General features: G+C 46.5%; 1 protein-coding gene and 1 pseudogene across 1 annotated transcript in view; one reads left to right on the top strand and one right to left on the bottom strand.

Moving 5' to 3' along the window:
- The first annotated feature begins 7,894 nt into the window (after positions 1-7,894).
- LOC111724955 lies at positions 7,895-8,021 on the top strand (annotated as a pseudogene).
- A 778-nt stretch (positions 8,022-8,799) lies between these two features.
- RHCG (Rh family C glycoprotein) overlaps positions 8,800-15,062 on the bottom strand; it is a 30,610-nt gene continuing 24,347 nt past the window's right edge. Inside the window, exon 10 of the mRNA XM_003788667.3 lies at positions 8,800-8,925. Within this exon, the coding sequence (XP_003788715.1) occupies positions 8,800-8,925 (126 nt within the window). The remainder of the gene's footprint in view (positions 8,926-15,062) is intronic.

The raw sequence follows: 15,062 nt of genomic DNA on the forward strand, positions 1-15,062 counted from the left end.
TTGTTGAGACAGAGTCTCACTATGTCACCCTCGGTAGAGTGCCGTAGTGTCACAGCTCATAGTAACCTCCAATTCTTGGGCTTAAGCGATTCTCTTGCCTCAGCCTCCCAAGTAGCTGCGGTGTATGTGGCAGGTGCCCTACTCACTAAGCTACGGGCACCAAGCCAGACCTAGACTTTTTGTCTTCTCATTCTGCCTTTGTCTTTTTTTTTGGCCGGGACTGGGTTTGAACCCACCACCTCCAGTATATGGGGCTGGCACCCTACTCCTTGAGCCACAGGCGCCACCCCTCTGCCTTTGTTAACATGCAGTTTCAATTCATCCCAGTCAGGAGGTTGGAAAAAGAAAGGGCATCCTTTCTGGAGCCTTAGAATTTGTATGCTCCACTTCCACTCATTGGCCAGAACTTGGTCATGTGACCACAAGCTAGCTGCAAGGGATCCTGGGAAATGTAGTTTTATAATGGAGTCCAGGTGCCAGCTTAAAAATCTATTAGTTAAGAAGAGTAGAATAGACGTAGTGGGACAATTCATCTCTGCCAATTGACCAGGACAGCAATGTTTTTCCTTTGTGGTCCAGCCTTGTGACCTTAGTTCTGTATCTTTGTTAAGGAGAGTTTGAGGTGGGTTCTGTTAAATCCAGGCATAAAGGTTTTGAATAGGTGGCTTTGCTTCAGTTGGCACCTTCAGGGAATAGGTTAGGGGAGGACTGGGGGGGGGGAAATGCCCACATGTGTGAGCAAGTAAAGCGGAAAGGGTCAGCATGGGTATCCTGCTACCTGTTCTGCACCCAAAGCAAGTTCCAAGGATGACACCCTTGCCTCATTTTACCTCCTGTCATCTGGATTGGCAGTGCTGTGCCCCCCACCCCTCACTCTGGTTATTCCTTTCTCTAACTTGAAGCACAACTTTCCAATTTTTCTTTGGCATGTAAGATGGCAAGAGGGTTGGAGAAAGGTGGCTTCTGGGGTTCTACTCTTCTAGCCCATGCTCAGATCAAGGAGAAATGCTGTGAATGGTAGGTTCGGGTTATAAGTCCTGTCTCAGAATTCTTGAGCCACTCAATATGTCCATTGTCTTCATCCACACGCCCGCCACCCACATTCATGGCCTACATGTTGCTGACCTGGGTTGGTCCTAGCAAAGCCTCCTAAGTGTTCACAGCTAGCATTTCTGCTTTCTATCCTCCACCCCATTCTCCTAGTATAGCCAAAATTTATTCACTGGATTAGGCTGATTAGGCTCTGAAATTTGCCAGGCAGACAGGATCACTGCTCATGTGGAACTTCTGTCTACTAGGGAGACTGGCAATTAGCTAAGCACACAAAGAAATCGTGGACTTGATTACCTCTATGGAGATAAAGTGCAGGGTATAACAAAGGCATGAGTAGGCATGAGTGAGGTCAGTGGTGCAGGGCAGGGTAGGTAGAACATTCCAGCATAGTGGCACAGCCTATGCAAAGGCCCTGAGGCAAAACTGACATGGCTAATCCTTAGAACTAAACCAACCCAGAGGATGGCATCCCCCAACAACACAGGGGCATGGAGAATGCTGTTCCTGACTCTGTCACCCTTGCTGCTTAAAATTTTCCAACAGCTTATTCCCATTAGCTTTAGGATAAGATTCAAATGCTTTAGGATAAGATCCAAATTTGCCTGTGGGTAGGTCCTTCCCATTCAGCCTCATGCCTCACCACCACTCCTGAGCTAGATATTCTGTCATCTCCCAGAAGCTGGTCCCTCTGCCCCCATCCTTTGCCTAAATAATTCCTGCTGGTCCCTCAGGATCAGCTTACTCATCATGGCCTTGGCTTGGCTGGGTATTCTTCCATTTGCCCCTTCAAATCTAAGGGCTCCTATAGATGTTGCCAGGAAGGAAGAGAGTGAGGCTGGGGGCCTGCCATGCAGCTGTGTGGCTGTGGGAAAGTTACTCAACTTCTCTGTGCTTCAGTATCTTCATGGGTTAAAATGGGGATAATAAATGCATCTACTTCAAACGATTGTTGTGAAGAATAAATGAAGTACTAAATATGTAACATGTTTAGAACTGTGCCCGGCACATAGTAGGTGTTTTGTGTCCTTAGTCTTCTCCTGTCCTGACCAGTAGGGCTGTGGACCCTGTGCCTGGAGCCTGTGTCTCCCTGCACCTCTACACCCAGCACTTGGCCCAGCAGAAGTCATATCCGTAACCACCTAACAAATCTCATTTGCTCTAAGAAGAAAGCATTTCTGGATGTCATCTCACGTGGTAATAAACAGGAATTCTGGCCTTGTCTCCTAGTTAGGTGATGAGGGATGCTGAGTTATGACTGTACACACCCCCTGCCGAGATGTCTCTCCATGCTAAACCCCACTGCCACCCACAATGCAGCCTCCTCCAGTCTCAGCAGGGCAGATCCTAATAGCCCCAGAAGGGAACAGGGAGGAACACTGGTGGTGAGGGTGTGTGTGATGGGGGGGCAGTGGCCCTGTGAGCATCTGTGGACAGGGGGCTCTTTCTATTCAGAGGGGAAATGACAAGCCAGGTGGGTCCAGCAGGGAGCTGCCAGGTAGACAGCAGGACCCCCAAATCTGAGAAATACAGGTGTTGGGGGTGCCATGCCCAGAGAGAGAGGAAGGTCCTTGCCCAGGGAGAGAGGAAGGTGCTAAAAGGGTACCTGGGAAGTGGGTAGCCCAGGAGTCAGGGGAACACACCTGGTGAACGTTCAGTGTCTGGAAAGATTGACAACTATTGTTCCCAATGACACTTCCTGAGCAATGTGTCCAGGGCTTGACGCTTCTGTGAGCCCCCAGCTCCATGCTGAGAGTGAGCCAGTGCTAACGGTCCCCATGCCCGTGCCTTCTTTGGGTCATCTCAATCCTCTGCATCCTTGATGCCTCATACAGACAGAATTGCGGGAACAATCAGGTCCTCTTTGCTGGCTAAAGGAAAGAATGCACCCAAACATTGAGGGGAGGGCAGAAGGATCAGATAGAGCTGGATTCAAATCTCTCCTCCTCATTTACTAGCTAGTGGTCTTGGGCAAGTCACTCATCTTCTCTGAGTCTCAGTATTCTTGTCGGTGAAATGGGATACCCACTGCTTACCTCCCTAGGTTGCTGTCAGGGTCAGTGGGTGGCTATGTGCACAAGGGTGGCAAGTGACTAGTGCAGGGGTCCTCAAACTTTTTAAACAGGGGGCCAGTTCACTGTCTCTCAGACCATTGGAGGGCCAGACTGTGGGCCCCAGGATGAGTTGGCTGCTAAGCAGGACAGGCAGCGGTGGCAAAATCACCCAGTGGGCTGCATAAATGTCCTCGGCAGGCCACAGTTCGAGGACACCTGGACTAGTGCCTACATGAAGACTCAGTAAACTGTAAGGACTTTCTCTCAAGTCTCTGCACTTTCCTGAGTCTGTGTGTGGTGCGACTCAACTCACCACTTCAGAAGCCCATCTCTTAGCTGTCTCCCAAGTCCCACGCTATTTCCACATTGCTCAAGCCTCAATCTATCCTCCTGGGGACCAGACACTGCTCACCACACCTCATTCTTCAGGCAGGGACCTCTGGCTCATCTACGTTGCTGCCTCCAGGTCCCATTTTCTGAGCCCCAAACCTCAGATATATAGGGGCCTGAACTGGCCTCTAACACACAGGGTTGTTGCTGCCCACAATCACCCTGAGGGAACCTGGAGGTGACCTCTTTTTTTAGCCTTCCTCTTGGGGTCCTTGCCTCCCTCCTATCCTCCATCTTAGCTAGCTCAAAAAGACATCCAAGAGGACAGTCTAAGCTGGACATTTCTGGAATTTGTGGAAGAAAGGCCCCAGGCTGGGGAGAGGAGAGTTCCTGAGGCCTGGGCGCCCCACACCCCTGGGCCTGCTTGCTTCTTGAAGAAGGGTCTTGGTACCTTCTATTTTCCCAGCCAGGAAGCCTGTGGTTCCCACATTACCACATGAATGGGGCACAAGCCCCCCTGTCCACTCCAGCAAACAATTTGGCTAGCAAATTGACATAATTACAAGAGACAGAGAGGAAAGAAAGGCACCCCCACCCCTTGGCCCCCTGGCGGGTGGCTCCTGCTGAGTTCCTCGGGCTTTGTGGGCCCGGTGCTCAGGGCTGATTAGAAACCTTGTGGCCTTTTCAAGAGCCCTAAGTGATTGGTCCCCTTAATCTGATTACAATTTGCAGAGCCCCTCCAGCCGCCTCTGAAGGGCTGTTCTCAAGCACCCTTGCTCCATCATGGGCGAGTACACACACACACACACACACTCTCTCTCTCTCTCTCTCTCTCTCTCTCTCAGCACGCATCTGGGCCTGCAGGGAAGGGAGGCGATGCCATTCTGCTCACCACACCTCATTCCTCAGGCAGGGACCTCTGGCTCATCTACATTGCTGCCTCCAGGCCCCATTTTCTGAGCCCCAAACCTCAGACACACACAGGCCTGAACCAGCCTCTAAAACACAGGGTTGCCCATCTTTAGGGTCTCCCTTCCCAGATAAAATACCCAGGCCACAGGCATGTGTGCGCACACCGCCCCTGTGGGCACACCTCCCAAGTTCCTATCTCTCCTCAGGGTTGCCTCCGTGAGCACCTAGGCTGCCTGTGTCCATCAAGGGTGCCCTCTCTCCACAGTAGTGGTGTTTCTGGGGCTCCTTCGGCTGTGGCTCCAAAGGGATTAGGTCCAGTGGGCAGCCTGGACATAGCTTCGGCACAGGCTGCTGGGCTGCTCAGCTGCTCGGCTGCTCCCCCTTGGGAACCCAGCTTGTGGCACTGTTGTGAACGGCCTCAGCCCTCCACATCCAATTTGTAGCTCTTAATCCCTGGGGCTGAGTGACAACGGCTCCTTTACCCATACTTACTCTTCACCCCACTGGAGCCCCCACTGGGCAGCAGCCTGGCCTCTCACCCCACATGGAGCCTCCACTGGGCAATAATTTGGGATAGGGGTCAGGTGAGAGGCAAAGGTGGGCCAAGGCAGAAGGGGACAGAAGAGGAGACTCTGCCTCAGGAGATGAAAACTGGGCATTTGTATGGTGTTAGGGAACGTGTGGGGTCCCTTCAGAGTAATGTCTAGCCTGCTGCACCCCTATCTTTTGGCCACCCCATCTTGGAGGCCCTGAGAAAGGGTAATCTCCACTTAGGAATCCCACTTTTCCTCAGCCCATTCTGAAGAATTTCATCTAGACACCAGGCTGGAACCAGGAGCCAGACAGCAGGAAACATGGAACCCAGAGTCAGACAGCAGAATCAGTGACCTGGGCTCAAGTCTCACCCTGGCACCGTCTTTAACAACACTCATGACCTCCACTGGGTAACTTATCCTTTCTGGGACTCCATCACCCCACCTGTAAGGTGGGAAAGCTACAGTCTTTCTCTCTCAGGGTTGCTGGAAGATCAAACAATGCAAGACACATAAGGCGTAGTACTCAGCAGTCACCGCTAACTGGGGTGACACCGCTGCTGTCCACACTCTTGTCAGGAACAAGAGGGGACTTGGAGAACCACCACCAGACACACATGGAGGGACCATCTGTAGTTATATCTCTGTAGAGCCTACTTCCTCCAGGCTTTATGGGGTTCCCCTAGGACCTTTACAATTGAAGTTTCCATGACAAGCCTCACAGTTGCCTGATCACCAAACGCTTTGCTGGTTTGGGAAACAGAGACCTGGACCCAGATCTCTCACAGGAAAGAGCTGGGTGTGGCTCCCAGTGCCTCAACATTGCTGGGGTCAAAGTGACTGTGCAGCCCCTGGACCCAAATCATGTGATCAGGCAGAGTGCCTGGCCCCAGACCCCTCAAAGCCTGGTCCTCAGTTGGGCTTACAGCTGTTGACAGGACTACTAGTGAGACCTGGGGTATAGGAGTCCCTCCTCCACCCTGCACTCCTCCCGCGGCGCCAGGCCCCTCCCAGACCCTTTAGGCTGCTAGGCTGGGCTGGGTGGCTCTGCTGAGGAGGCTGGGGCATGGATCAGCTGAAATCAAAGCCACCGGCTCCCCGCCATGCCACACCCCTGCCGAGCCATCGTGCACCTCCTCCTCTGTCACAATGTTTTTCAATCCGGTGAAGCAAACTGTCCAATTAGAACTGGGGCCTCCGGCTTCCATCTTTGCCGACGTTTAATTAACATGCTTCTCCTGGCAGCTGCTGACAAGTTCCAGAAACAGGTTGTAAAGGGTTTTTGTCTTTACCCAGCATGGAAAATGAGGGGTGTTACATTGCAGGAACATGAATAGGTTGCATTTCAGATCCCTCCTCTCTCTCCTTCTTCCCTTCCCCCCTGCTCTGGTAAGAGAAATGAAGCCCTTGGTGTTTGTATGTGTGAGAGTTGCTTGTGAATTGCAAGGGAGGGTGGGGAGGGTGGAGTTGGAGGCAGGAAAGACCATCCCATCCTCTGACTTCGTCCTTTCTTCCCAGGACCCTCTGCTCCACAAATATGGATTTCATATATTATTTTCCAGCCAGCGCACTTTTGCCTCACCTCTCTTCTAGCCATATCAATCCCCTCCATGTTGACTCTTGCCCATGGGTCTGTGCCTGAGGTGTTCTATTGCCATCCTTTTGGTAAACTCCTATTCATTCTCCAGAACCCTGCTCAGGTGGCCCCCCCTTTGGGAAGCTGCCTGGACAGAGAATTCCTCTCTAAGCTACCCTTGACATAGTTTAGGGTTTGTCAGGTCTGTCCCTCCCCCCCAGACTGTGAGCCCCTTGAGAGCAGGAACTGTGTGTTCTTCTACTCAGGGTTGTGGTGGGTCTGGGAGATCTAAACTCCCAGAACCTTATCCCACAGGGAAATAGGTTGGCTTGGCAGTAGAAGGAGGGAAAGGGAGATGGGCCCCAAAGAGCCCTCCCTCCCTGCTCTCCTACCCTACCAGAGGGCCCTGAGGAGAACCACATGGAGGGCACAGCAGGGATGCCAGATTTCTCAAGGGGTGTTTCTGTAATAGCTAATGTGAGGTAAGGAGTTACTTTGAGAAAGGACCCTGGCTCAGAGCTGAGCCCCAAGCTGGAAGCAGGCTCCAGTACCCTAAATCTTAGCTTTTCAGCCTGGGGTGGTTTTCCTTGCAGTATGGGTGTCACTTCAGATGAGGGCAAGGTTGGGGCACAAGGCCAAGTCCCTTGGGTCTTTTTCTCCCTCCAACTGGCCCCACTGGAGCATTCTCACCCTTTCGATAAAGAATATCAAATATGTTTATTTATGAAGGCTGCCACCTACATGGCACAGAGAGGTCTGGGGATCCAGGGAGCATGGGAGGTGCTGGCTGAGGGGCTGGCATGGGGTACAAGAGCCTAATAGGTGGTGGCTGGCTGCTAAGTTGTCTCCTGCGAGGTCCCAGACCTATCCCAGGCCCCAGCCCACTCTGGGCCTGCTTTTCTGAGTATGTGGCCACCAAGACCCCAGGCATGGCAGACCTTCCACTGCCAGAACCTGGTTAGGATGCCCAGTTTGTCTGCAGCTCCTTTTTCAGGCTGGTGCCCTGGGATGAAGGGCAAGGGGTTGGGAGGGACCCTGAGGCCAAGCCAGCAGATGGGGTACTGCTCACTTGCTCTTCTGTTCTTAGTCAGCACAAGCATCTTCTGGAGCCCCCCAGTCTGTGGAGCCTGCAGGGAGACAGCCAAGAGCAGCAGGTCACTGCCAGGTCCTTCCTGCTGTAGCCTTTCTGCTGTTGCCTTTAGAAGCAACTGGTCACAACCTTGCCTCTCTCTCCTACAATTCTAACATCATCTTCTGCTGTATCACTCAGACCCAGCTATTTCCAAGCTCTGGCCCCACTAGAAGTTCAAATAACAATAATAAGAACAAGGACAATGACCTGCAAAGACCCAACTTCCTCCACTTGCTAGCTGTGTGGTCTTGAAGGGCCTGAACCTCTCCAAGCTTTAAGTTCCTCATTTATTAAAAAGAGGGAAGGTAGCTTGCACAGTGGCAGTATCATAGCCAGTGAGGTTTATCCAAGGTGTGATTATTGCTAATTGAAAAAGAGGGAAGTAGTTATTTCTGTCTTGTAGAGATTTTTTTTTATTTGTTTTTGAGATACAGTCTCACTCTGTCAATCTGGGTAAAGTGTTTTGGCATCACAGTTCATAGCAACCTCAAACTCTTGGGCTCAAGAAATCCTCTTGACTCATCCTCTTGAGTAGAAGGGACTATTGGCATCTGCCATAATGCCCAGCTAATTTTTCTATTTTTAGTAGAGACAGGGGTCTTGCTCTCACTCAGGCTGGAACTCCTGAGCTCAAGTGATCCTCCTGCCTCAGCCTCCCAAAGTGCTAGGATTATAGGTGTGAACCACTGTGCTCTGCTGCCTTGTAGAGATCTTGAGAGGAGTAGATGCTGCAGCCACAAGCAAGGGTTTGGTCCATTCCATAGAAGAGGCAAAGAACTGTTCGTTGATGGAAGGAGGGAGTAAGAGAGGGTCTTGCTGGCAGTGATCAACTGAATAGAGCCAGACCTGTCAGCTCTACTTTTATAGATGAGAAAACTGAGATTCAGTCTCTGGGGTGAAGAGGTTCTTAAAGTCACACAGCTGGCAAACACAATCACAAAGCCACGTGTGCTCCCACGTCTCCTCCCATGCCTTCCACATGTTCCTATGCCCATCCAGTATGTGAGCAGTCTGACTCCGAGAGCCTCTCCTGACAATTCAGGGGCTCACTGAGCCCCAGACAGAAGGTGGGGAAGCTCATCTCTTCAGGCTTATTTTTTGCACTTTGGCTAGTGCCATTTGAGAGCTGAGTCCCCACTGGTGGCTCACTGCCTGTCTTCTCCACGGACAAGCGAAGCCCACGCTTACCTGTGTTTCACTTGCCCTGGGAGCTTATGGTACCAGGGGCACTGCTATGGGAACTGAAGATCCCATGGGTATTGAGGGTACTGGGGTTGATGACTGTATTGAGGCCTTGACGGTATCAGGGAAATAGACACTGCTCTTATCTTCAGGTACCTGTGGAGAGAGGAGGGAGTTCTCAGAGCCTGGTCCCAGGTCTGGCAGAACGTGGGTAGTGGAGCAAGAACAGCCTAAGCCAGGAGCTACAAATGGTGTGTCGTGAGCGCCACCTTGTGATCACCATGCAGATCACATGCTGTGGACAATAAGGTGGTCCTTCCCGGCAAGTATTCTGCTCCTATGCACCTTAGGCACCGTCCTGGGTGCTGGGGCCTAGAAGGGACCAGACAGGGTCCTTGTCCCATGAAAGCAATGATGAGGCATTCCAGTGAACACACAGTGACCGTAAGAGTTGTAGATGCATATAACAGGATTATAAACCAGCCTGAGGAGATTCTGGAAAGTTGTGCTGAGCCGACTTTTGAAAGATGGGTAGGAGTGTGTGTAGTGAGTGGCAGCATGGCAAGTTCCCTGAACTGAAGACAGGTCCAAAGGTGGGGAAGAATGGACATCTACAGAACATTTCATCCTAACAAAGTGGAATACATATTTTTCTCATCAGCTCACGAAACATACTCCAAAATCAACCACATCTTAGGTCACAAGTCTAACCTCAGTAAATTTAAAAGTATAGAAATTATTCATACTTATGAATAATTCACAATTATTCATAGAATTATGCATCTTCTCAGACCATCATGGAATAAAAGTTGAACTCAGTAACAACAGGAATCTGCAGATTCATACAAAAACATGGAAGCTAAATAACTTTATGCTGAATGATAGGTGGGTCAGAGATGAGATCAAGAAAGAAATTACCAAATTTTTGGAACAAAACGATATTGAAGACACGAGTTACCAGAAACTCTAGGATACCACAAAGGCAGTCCTAAGAGGGAAATTTATAGCACTGCAAGCCTGCCTCAAGAAAATGGAAAAAGAGGAAGTTAACAACATAAGGGGACATCTCAAGAAACTGGATAAAGAAGAACTCTCCAACCCCAAACCCAGCAGAAGAAAAGAAATAACCAAAATTAGAGCAGAATTAAATGAAATTGAAAACAAAAGGATTATACAACAGATCAATAAATCAAAAAGTTGGGTTTTTGTAAAGGTCAAAATACATAAACTTTGGCCAATTTAACCAAGACAAAAAGTAAAATCTCTAATTTCATCAATCAGAAGTGGTAAAGATGAAATAACATTAGACCCCTCAGAAATTCAAGAAATCCTTAACAAATATTACAAGAAACTTTATTCTCAGAGATATGAAAATCTGAAGGAAATCGACCAATATTTGGAAGCACGTCACCTTCCAAGACATAGCCAGAATGAAGTGGAAATGTTGAATAGGCCTATATCAAGTTCTGAAATAGCATCAACTATACAAAATCTCCCTAAAAAGAAAAGCCAGAGACCAGATGGCTTAACGTCAGAATTCTACCAAACCTTTAAAGAGGAACTAGTACCTATATTACTTTACCTTTTCCAAAACATAGAAAAATAAGGAATATTACCCAACACATTCTATGATGCAAACATCACCTTGATCCCCAAACCAGGAAAAGACCCAACAAGAAAAAAAAATTACAGACCAACATCACTAATGAATATTGATGCAAAAATATTCAACAAGATCCTAACAAACAGAATCCAGCAACACATCAAACAAATTATACACCATGACTAAGTGGGTTTTATCCCAGGATCTCAAGGCTGGTTCAACAAATGTAAATCTATAAATATAATTCATCACATAAACAAATTAAAAAACAAAAACCATATGATTCTCTCAATTGATGCAGGAAAACCTTTTGATACTATCCAGCATCCCTTCATGATCAGAACACTTAAGAAAATTGGTATAGAAGGGACATTTCTCAAATTGATAGAGGCCACCTATAGCAAACCCACAGCCAATGTCGTATTGAATGGAGTTAAATTGAAATCATTTCCACTCAGATCAGTAACCAGGCAAAGTTGTCCATTGTCTCTATTGCTCATTAACATTTTTTTTGAAACTTTATTTATTTATTATTTCTTTTAGCCGGGGCTGGGCTGGGTTTGAACCCGCCACCTCTGGCATATGGGGCCAGCGCACTACCCTTTTGAGCCACAGGCGCTACCCTGCTCATTAACATTGTAATGGAAGTTTTAGCCATCACAATTAGGGAAGAAAAGGTGATCAAGGGCATCCATATAGGATCAGAAGAGATCAAACTTTCACTCTTTGCAGATGATATGATTGTATACCTGGAAAATACCAGGGATTGTACTACAAAACACTTAGAAGTGATCAAGGAATACAGCAGTGTCTCAGGTTACAAAATCAACACTCATAAATCTGAAGCCTTTGTATATACCAACAATAGTCAAGCTGAAAAAATAGTCAAGAACTCTATTCCATTCACAGTAGTGCCAAAGAAGATGAAATATTTGGGAGTTTACCTAACAAAAGACATGAAAGATCTCTATAAAGCAAACTATGAAACTCTAAGAAAAGAAATAGCTGAAAATGTTAACAAATGGAAAAACATACTATGCTCATGGCTGGGAATAATCAACATTGTTAAAATGTCCATACTGCCCAAAGCAATATATAATTTTAATGCAATCCCTATTAAAGCTCCACTCTCATACTTTAAAGATCTCGAAAAAATACTTCATTTTATATGGAATCAGAAAAAACCTCAAATAGACAAGACATTACGCAGAAATAAAAACAAAGCAGGAGGGATCACACTACCAGATATCAGACTATACTATAAATCAATAGTGATCAAAACAGCATGGTACTAGCACAAAAACAGAGAGGTAGATGTATGGAACAGAATAGAGAACCAAGAGATGAACCCAGCTACTTACCTTTATATGATCTTTGACAAGCCAATTAAAAACATTGAGTGGGGAAAAGATTCCCTATTTAACAAATGGTGTTGGGCGAACTGGCTGGCGACCTGTAAAAGACTGAAACTGGATCCACACCTTTCACCACTAAGATAGACACTCACTGGATTAAAGATTTAAACTTAAGACATGAAACTATAAAAATACTAGAAGAAAGTGTAGGGAAAACACTTGAAGAAATTGGCCTGGGCAAAAATTTTATGAGGAGGACCCTCCAGGGCAATTGAAGCAACATCAAAAATACACTACTGGGACCTCATCACACTAAAAATCTTTTGCACAGCCAAGAACACAATAAACAAAGCAAGCAGACAGCCCTCAGAATGGGAGAAGATATTTGCTGGTTATGTCTCTGACAAAGGTTTAATAACCAGAATCTATAGAGAACTCAAACGTATTAGCAAGAAGAGAACAAGTGATCCCATCTCAGGGTGAGCAAGGGACTTGAAGAGAAACTCCTCTGAAGAAGACAGGCAAATGGCCTACAGATATATGAAAAAATGCTCATCATCCTTAATCATCAGAGAAATGCAAATCAAAACTACTTTGAGGTATTATCTAACACCAGTAAGATTAGCCCATATCACAAAATCCCAAAACCACAGATGCTGGTGTGGTTGTGGAGAAAAGGGAACACTTGGACACTGTCGGTGGGATTGCAAACTAATACGTTCCTTTTGGAAAGACATCTGGAGAACACTTAGAGAACTAAAAATAGATCTGCCATTTGATCCTATAATTCCTTTACTAGGTATATATCCAGAAGACCAAAAAGCACACTACAACAAAGATATTTGTACCAGAATGTTTATTGCAGCTCAATTCATAATTGCTAGGTCATGGAAGAAGCCCAAGTGCCCATTGGCCCACAAATGGATCAATAAACTGTGGTATATGTACACCATGGAATACTATGCAGCCCTAAAGAATGATGGAGACTTTTCCTCCTCTATGTTTACATGGATGGAGCTGGAAAATATTCTTCTTAGCAAAGTATCTCAAGAATGGAAGAAAACGTATCCAATGCACTCAGCCTTATTATGAAACTAATTTATAGCTTTCATAGGAAAGCTATAACCCAATTATAGCCCAAGAATATGGGGGAAGGGGAGAGAGGGGGAAGGGAGGCGGGAGGATGGGCGGAAGGAGGGTGATTGGTAGGACCACATCTATGGTTTATCTTTTAAGGGTACACGTGAATCTTTCTAAATGAAGAATATAAATGTCTTAACACAATAACTAAGAAAGTGACATGAAGGCTATGTTAACCAGTTTGATGAGAATATTTCAAATTGTATATAAAAATAGCACTCTGTACCCCATGACACTATCAATGTACACAGCTATGGTTTAATAAAAAAAAAAAAGTGGGGAAGAGGTAAGTGAAAGGGAGGCCAGAAGTAGATCGGGAGGTGGAGTGTAGGTGGTGGCACAGCTCTGCCTGGGCCTCATCTGTCTCATCCTTGCCTTCTGAAAAGCCACCTCACTTCCCAAGTAAACCCACAAGGAGCCTCAGGGACCACCTCATGGTGTTCACTTCTATTGGCAAGGAATTTTATTACTCCCAAACAAGTACAGTCAGCCCACAGATTATCCACAATTTCGGTGAACCATGGGTCAAAACTATTCAGAAAAAGCAAAAAATAATGAAACAATACAAATAAAAAACAGCACTTACACTATATTAGATGTCATAAGTAATCTAGAGATGATTTTAAAGTACATAGGAGGATGTGTGTAGGTTACCTGCAAATTCTACTCCATTTTATATCAGGAACTTGAGCATCCCAGCATGGGTTTCTGGAACCAATCCCCCACCCCCACCCCAGGGATGCTGACACATGAGTGTACTGCTCAAGGTATGTAAATGAGAGGTGTGAACTTGGAATAAATTATAAAGATCAAAACAGAACCAAGAGGGGACACCTACATGTGGGAACTGATAACATTTTTGATTTATTTCATTAGTATTAAATCTGTGTAGTTTCTAATTGTGCTGCCTAAAATGGTTTAAGTTCTGACTTTAACTATAGAATGAAAATAATTTTGCTGGGAAAAAAGAAAGTTTATTCAGAAGGTATGATAGAGAGGTAAAACAAAAGAGTGGGATACTAAATTGGGTGTAAATACACTTACAATGGTGTAACAAAAAAATCTATGTAGAGAAAAAAAGACAGAAAGGAAATACACTAAAAATATTAACAGTGCTTGAATTAGGGTGATGGAATTTCTACTTTTCCTCTATTTCCAGATTTTTTTTTTTTTTTTTTGAGAGAGTCTTTGTCACCCTTGGTAGAATTCCGTGCTGTGGCGTCACAGCTCATAGCAACCTCAAATTCCTGGGCTTAAGCGATTCATTTGCTTCAGCCTCCCAAGTAGCTGGGACTACAGGTGCCTGCCACAATGCCTGGCTATTTTTTTGTTGCAGTTGTCATTGTTTTAGCAGGCCAGGGTCGAGTTCAAACCCGCTTGCCTCGGTGTATGTGGCTAGCACCCTAAATGCTAAGCTAATAGGGTGCTGAGCCTATTTCTAGATTTTCTAGTCCCAGATTTTCTTTAATGAGCTTCTAGACATATTTGTATTAAGAAAACAAATCTTAGAAAAAGTTAATTTGAAAGACTTATTAGTTAGGTACCTGAAATTGGTTTGTAGTGGGTATTAGTAAAATTACCCTGAAAACTTCTGGGATTGTTTTAAAAATACAGAGCTAAGTGAAAGACAAAGCTGGTCCCTCATTCCAAGGACCACAGACACAGGCTGAGCCTCACCCTTGTCATGAGAGATGCCCTGTCATCCTCACCATGCAACACAGGTGAGCATCTCCAGTAATGACTCACTGGGGAGAGGCCTGCTCGAAGTCACTGAAAGCCTAAATTGTGGCATGTTTGTAAAGAGAGAGTTCTCCAACACTTTACCACATTGGGCTACTAGAACAATGTTTCTCAAATTGGGTTTTTATACTGTCACTCCTCTAGATGCTGAAAGTGGTAGAATGTCACAAAACACAGTCTCCATATCAGAATCATCTGGGAGGCCAGGCACGGTGGCTCATGCCTGTAATCCTAGCACTCTGGGAGGCCGAGGTGGGAGGATCATTTGACCTCAGGTTCAAGACCAGCCTGAGCAAGCTCGAGACCCCATCTCTATTAAAAATAGAAAAACTAGCCAGGTGTGGTGGTGCTACATGTCGTCCCAGTTACTCAGGAGACTGAGACAGGAGGATCGCTTGAGCCCGTAAGTTTGAGGTTGCTGTGAGCTAAACTGAAGCCATACCACTCTAGCCCTA

The sequence above is a fragment of the Otolemur garnettii genome, unplaced genomic scaffold, assembly GCF_000181295.1.
Source record: "Otolemur garnettii isolate 467f Iridium unplaced genomic scaffold, OtoGar3 scaffold00029, whole genome shotgun sequence".
NCBI classification, from domain to species: Eukaryota; Metazoa; Chordata; class Mammalia; order Primates; family Galagidae; genus Otolemur; species Otolemur garnettii.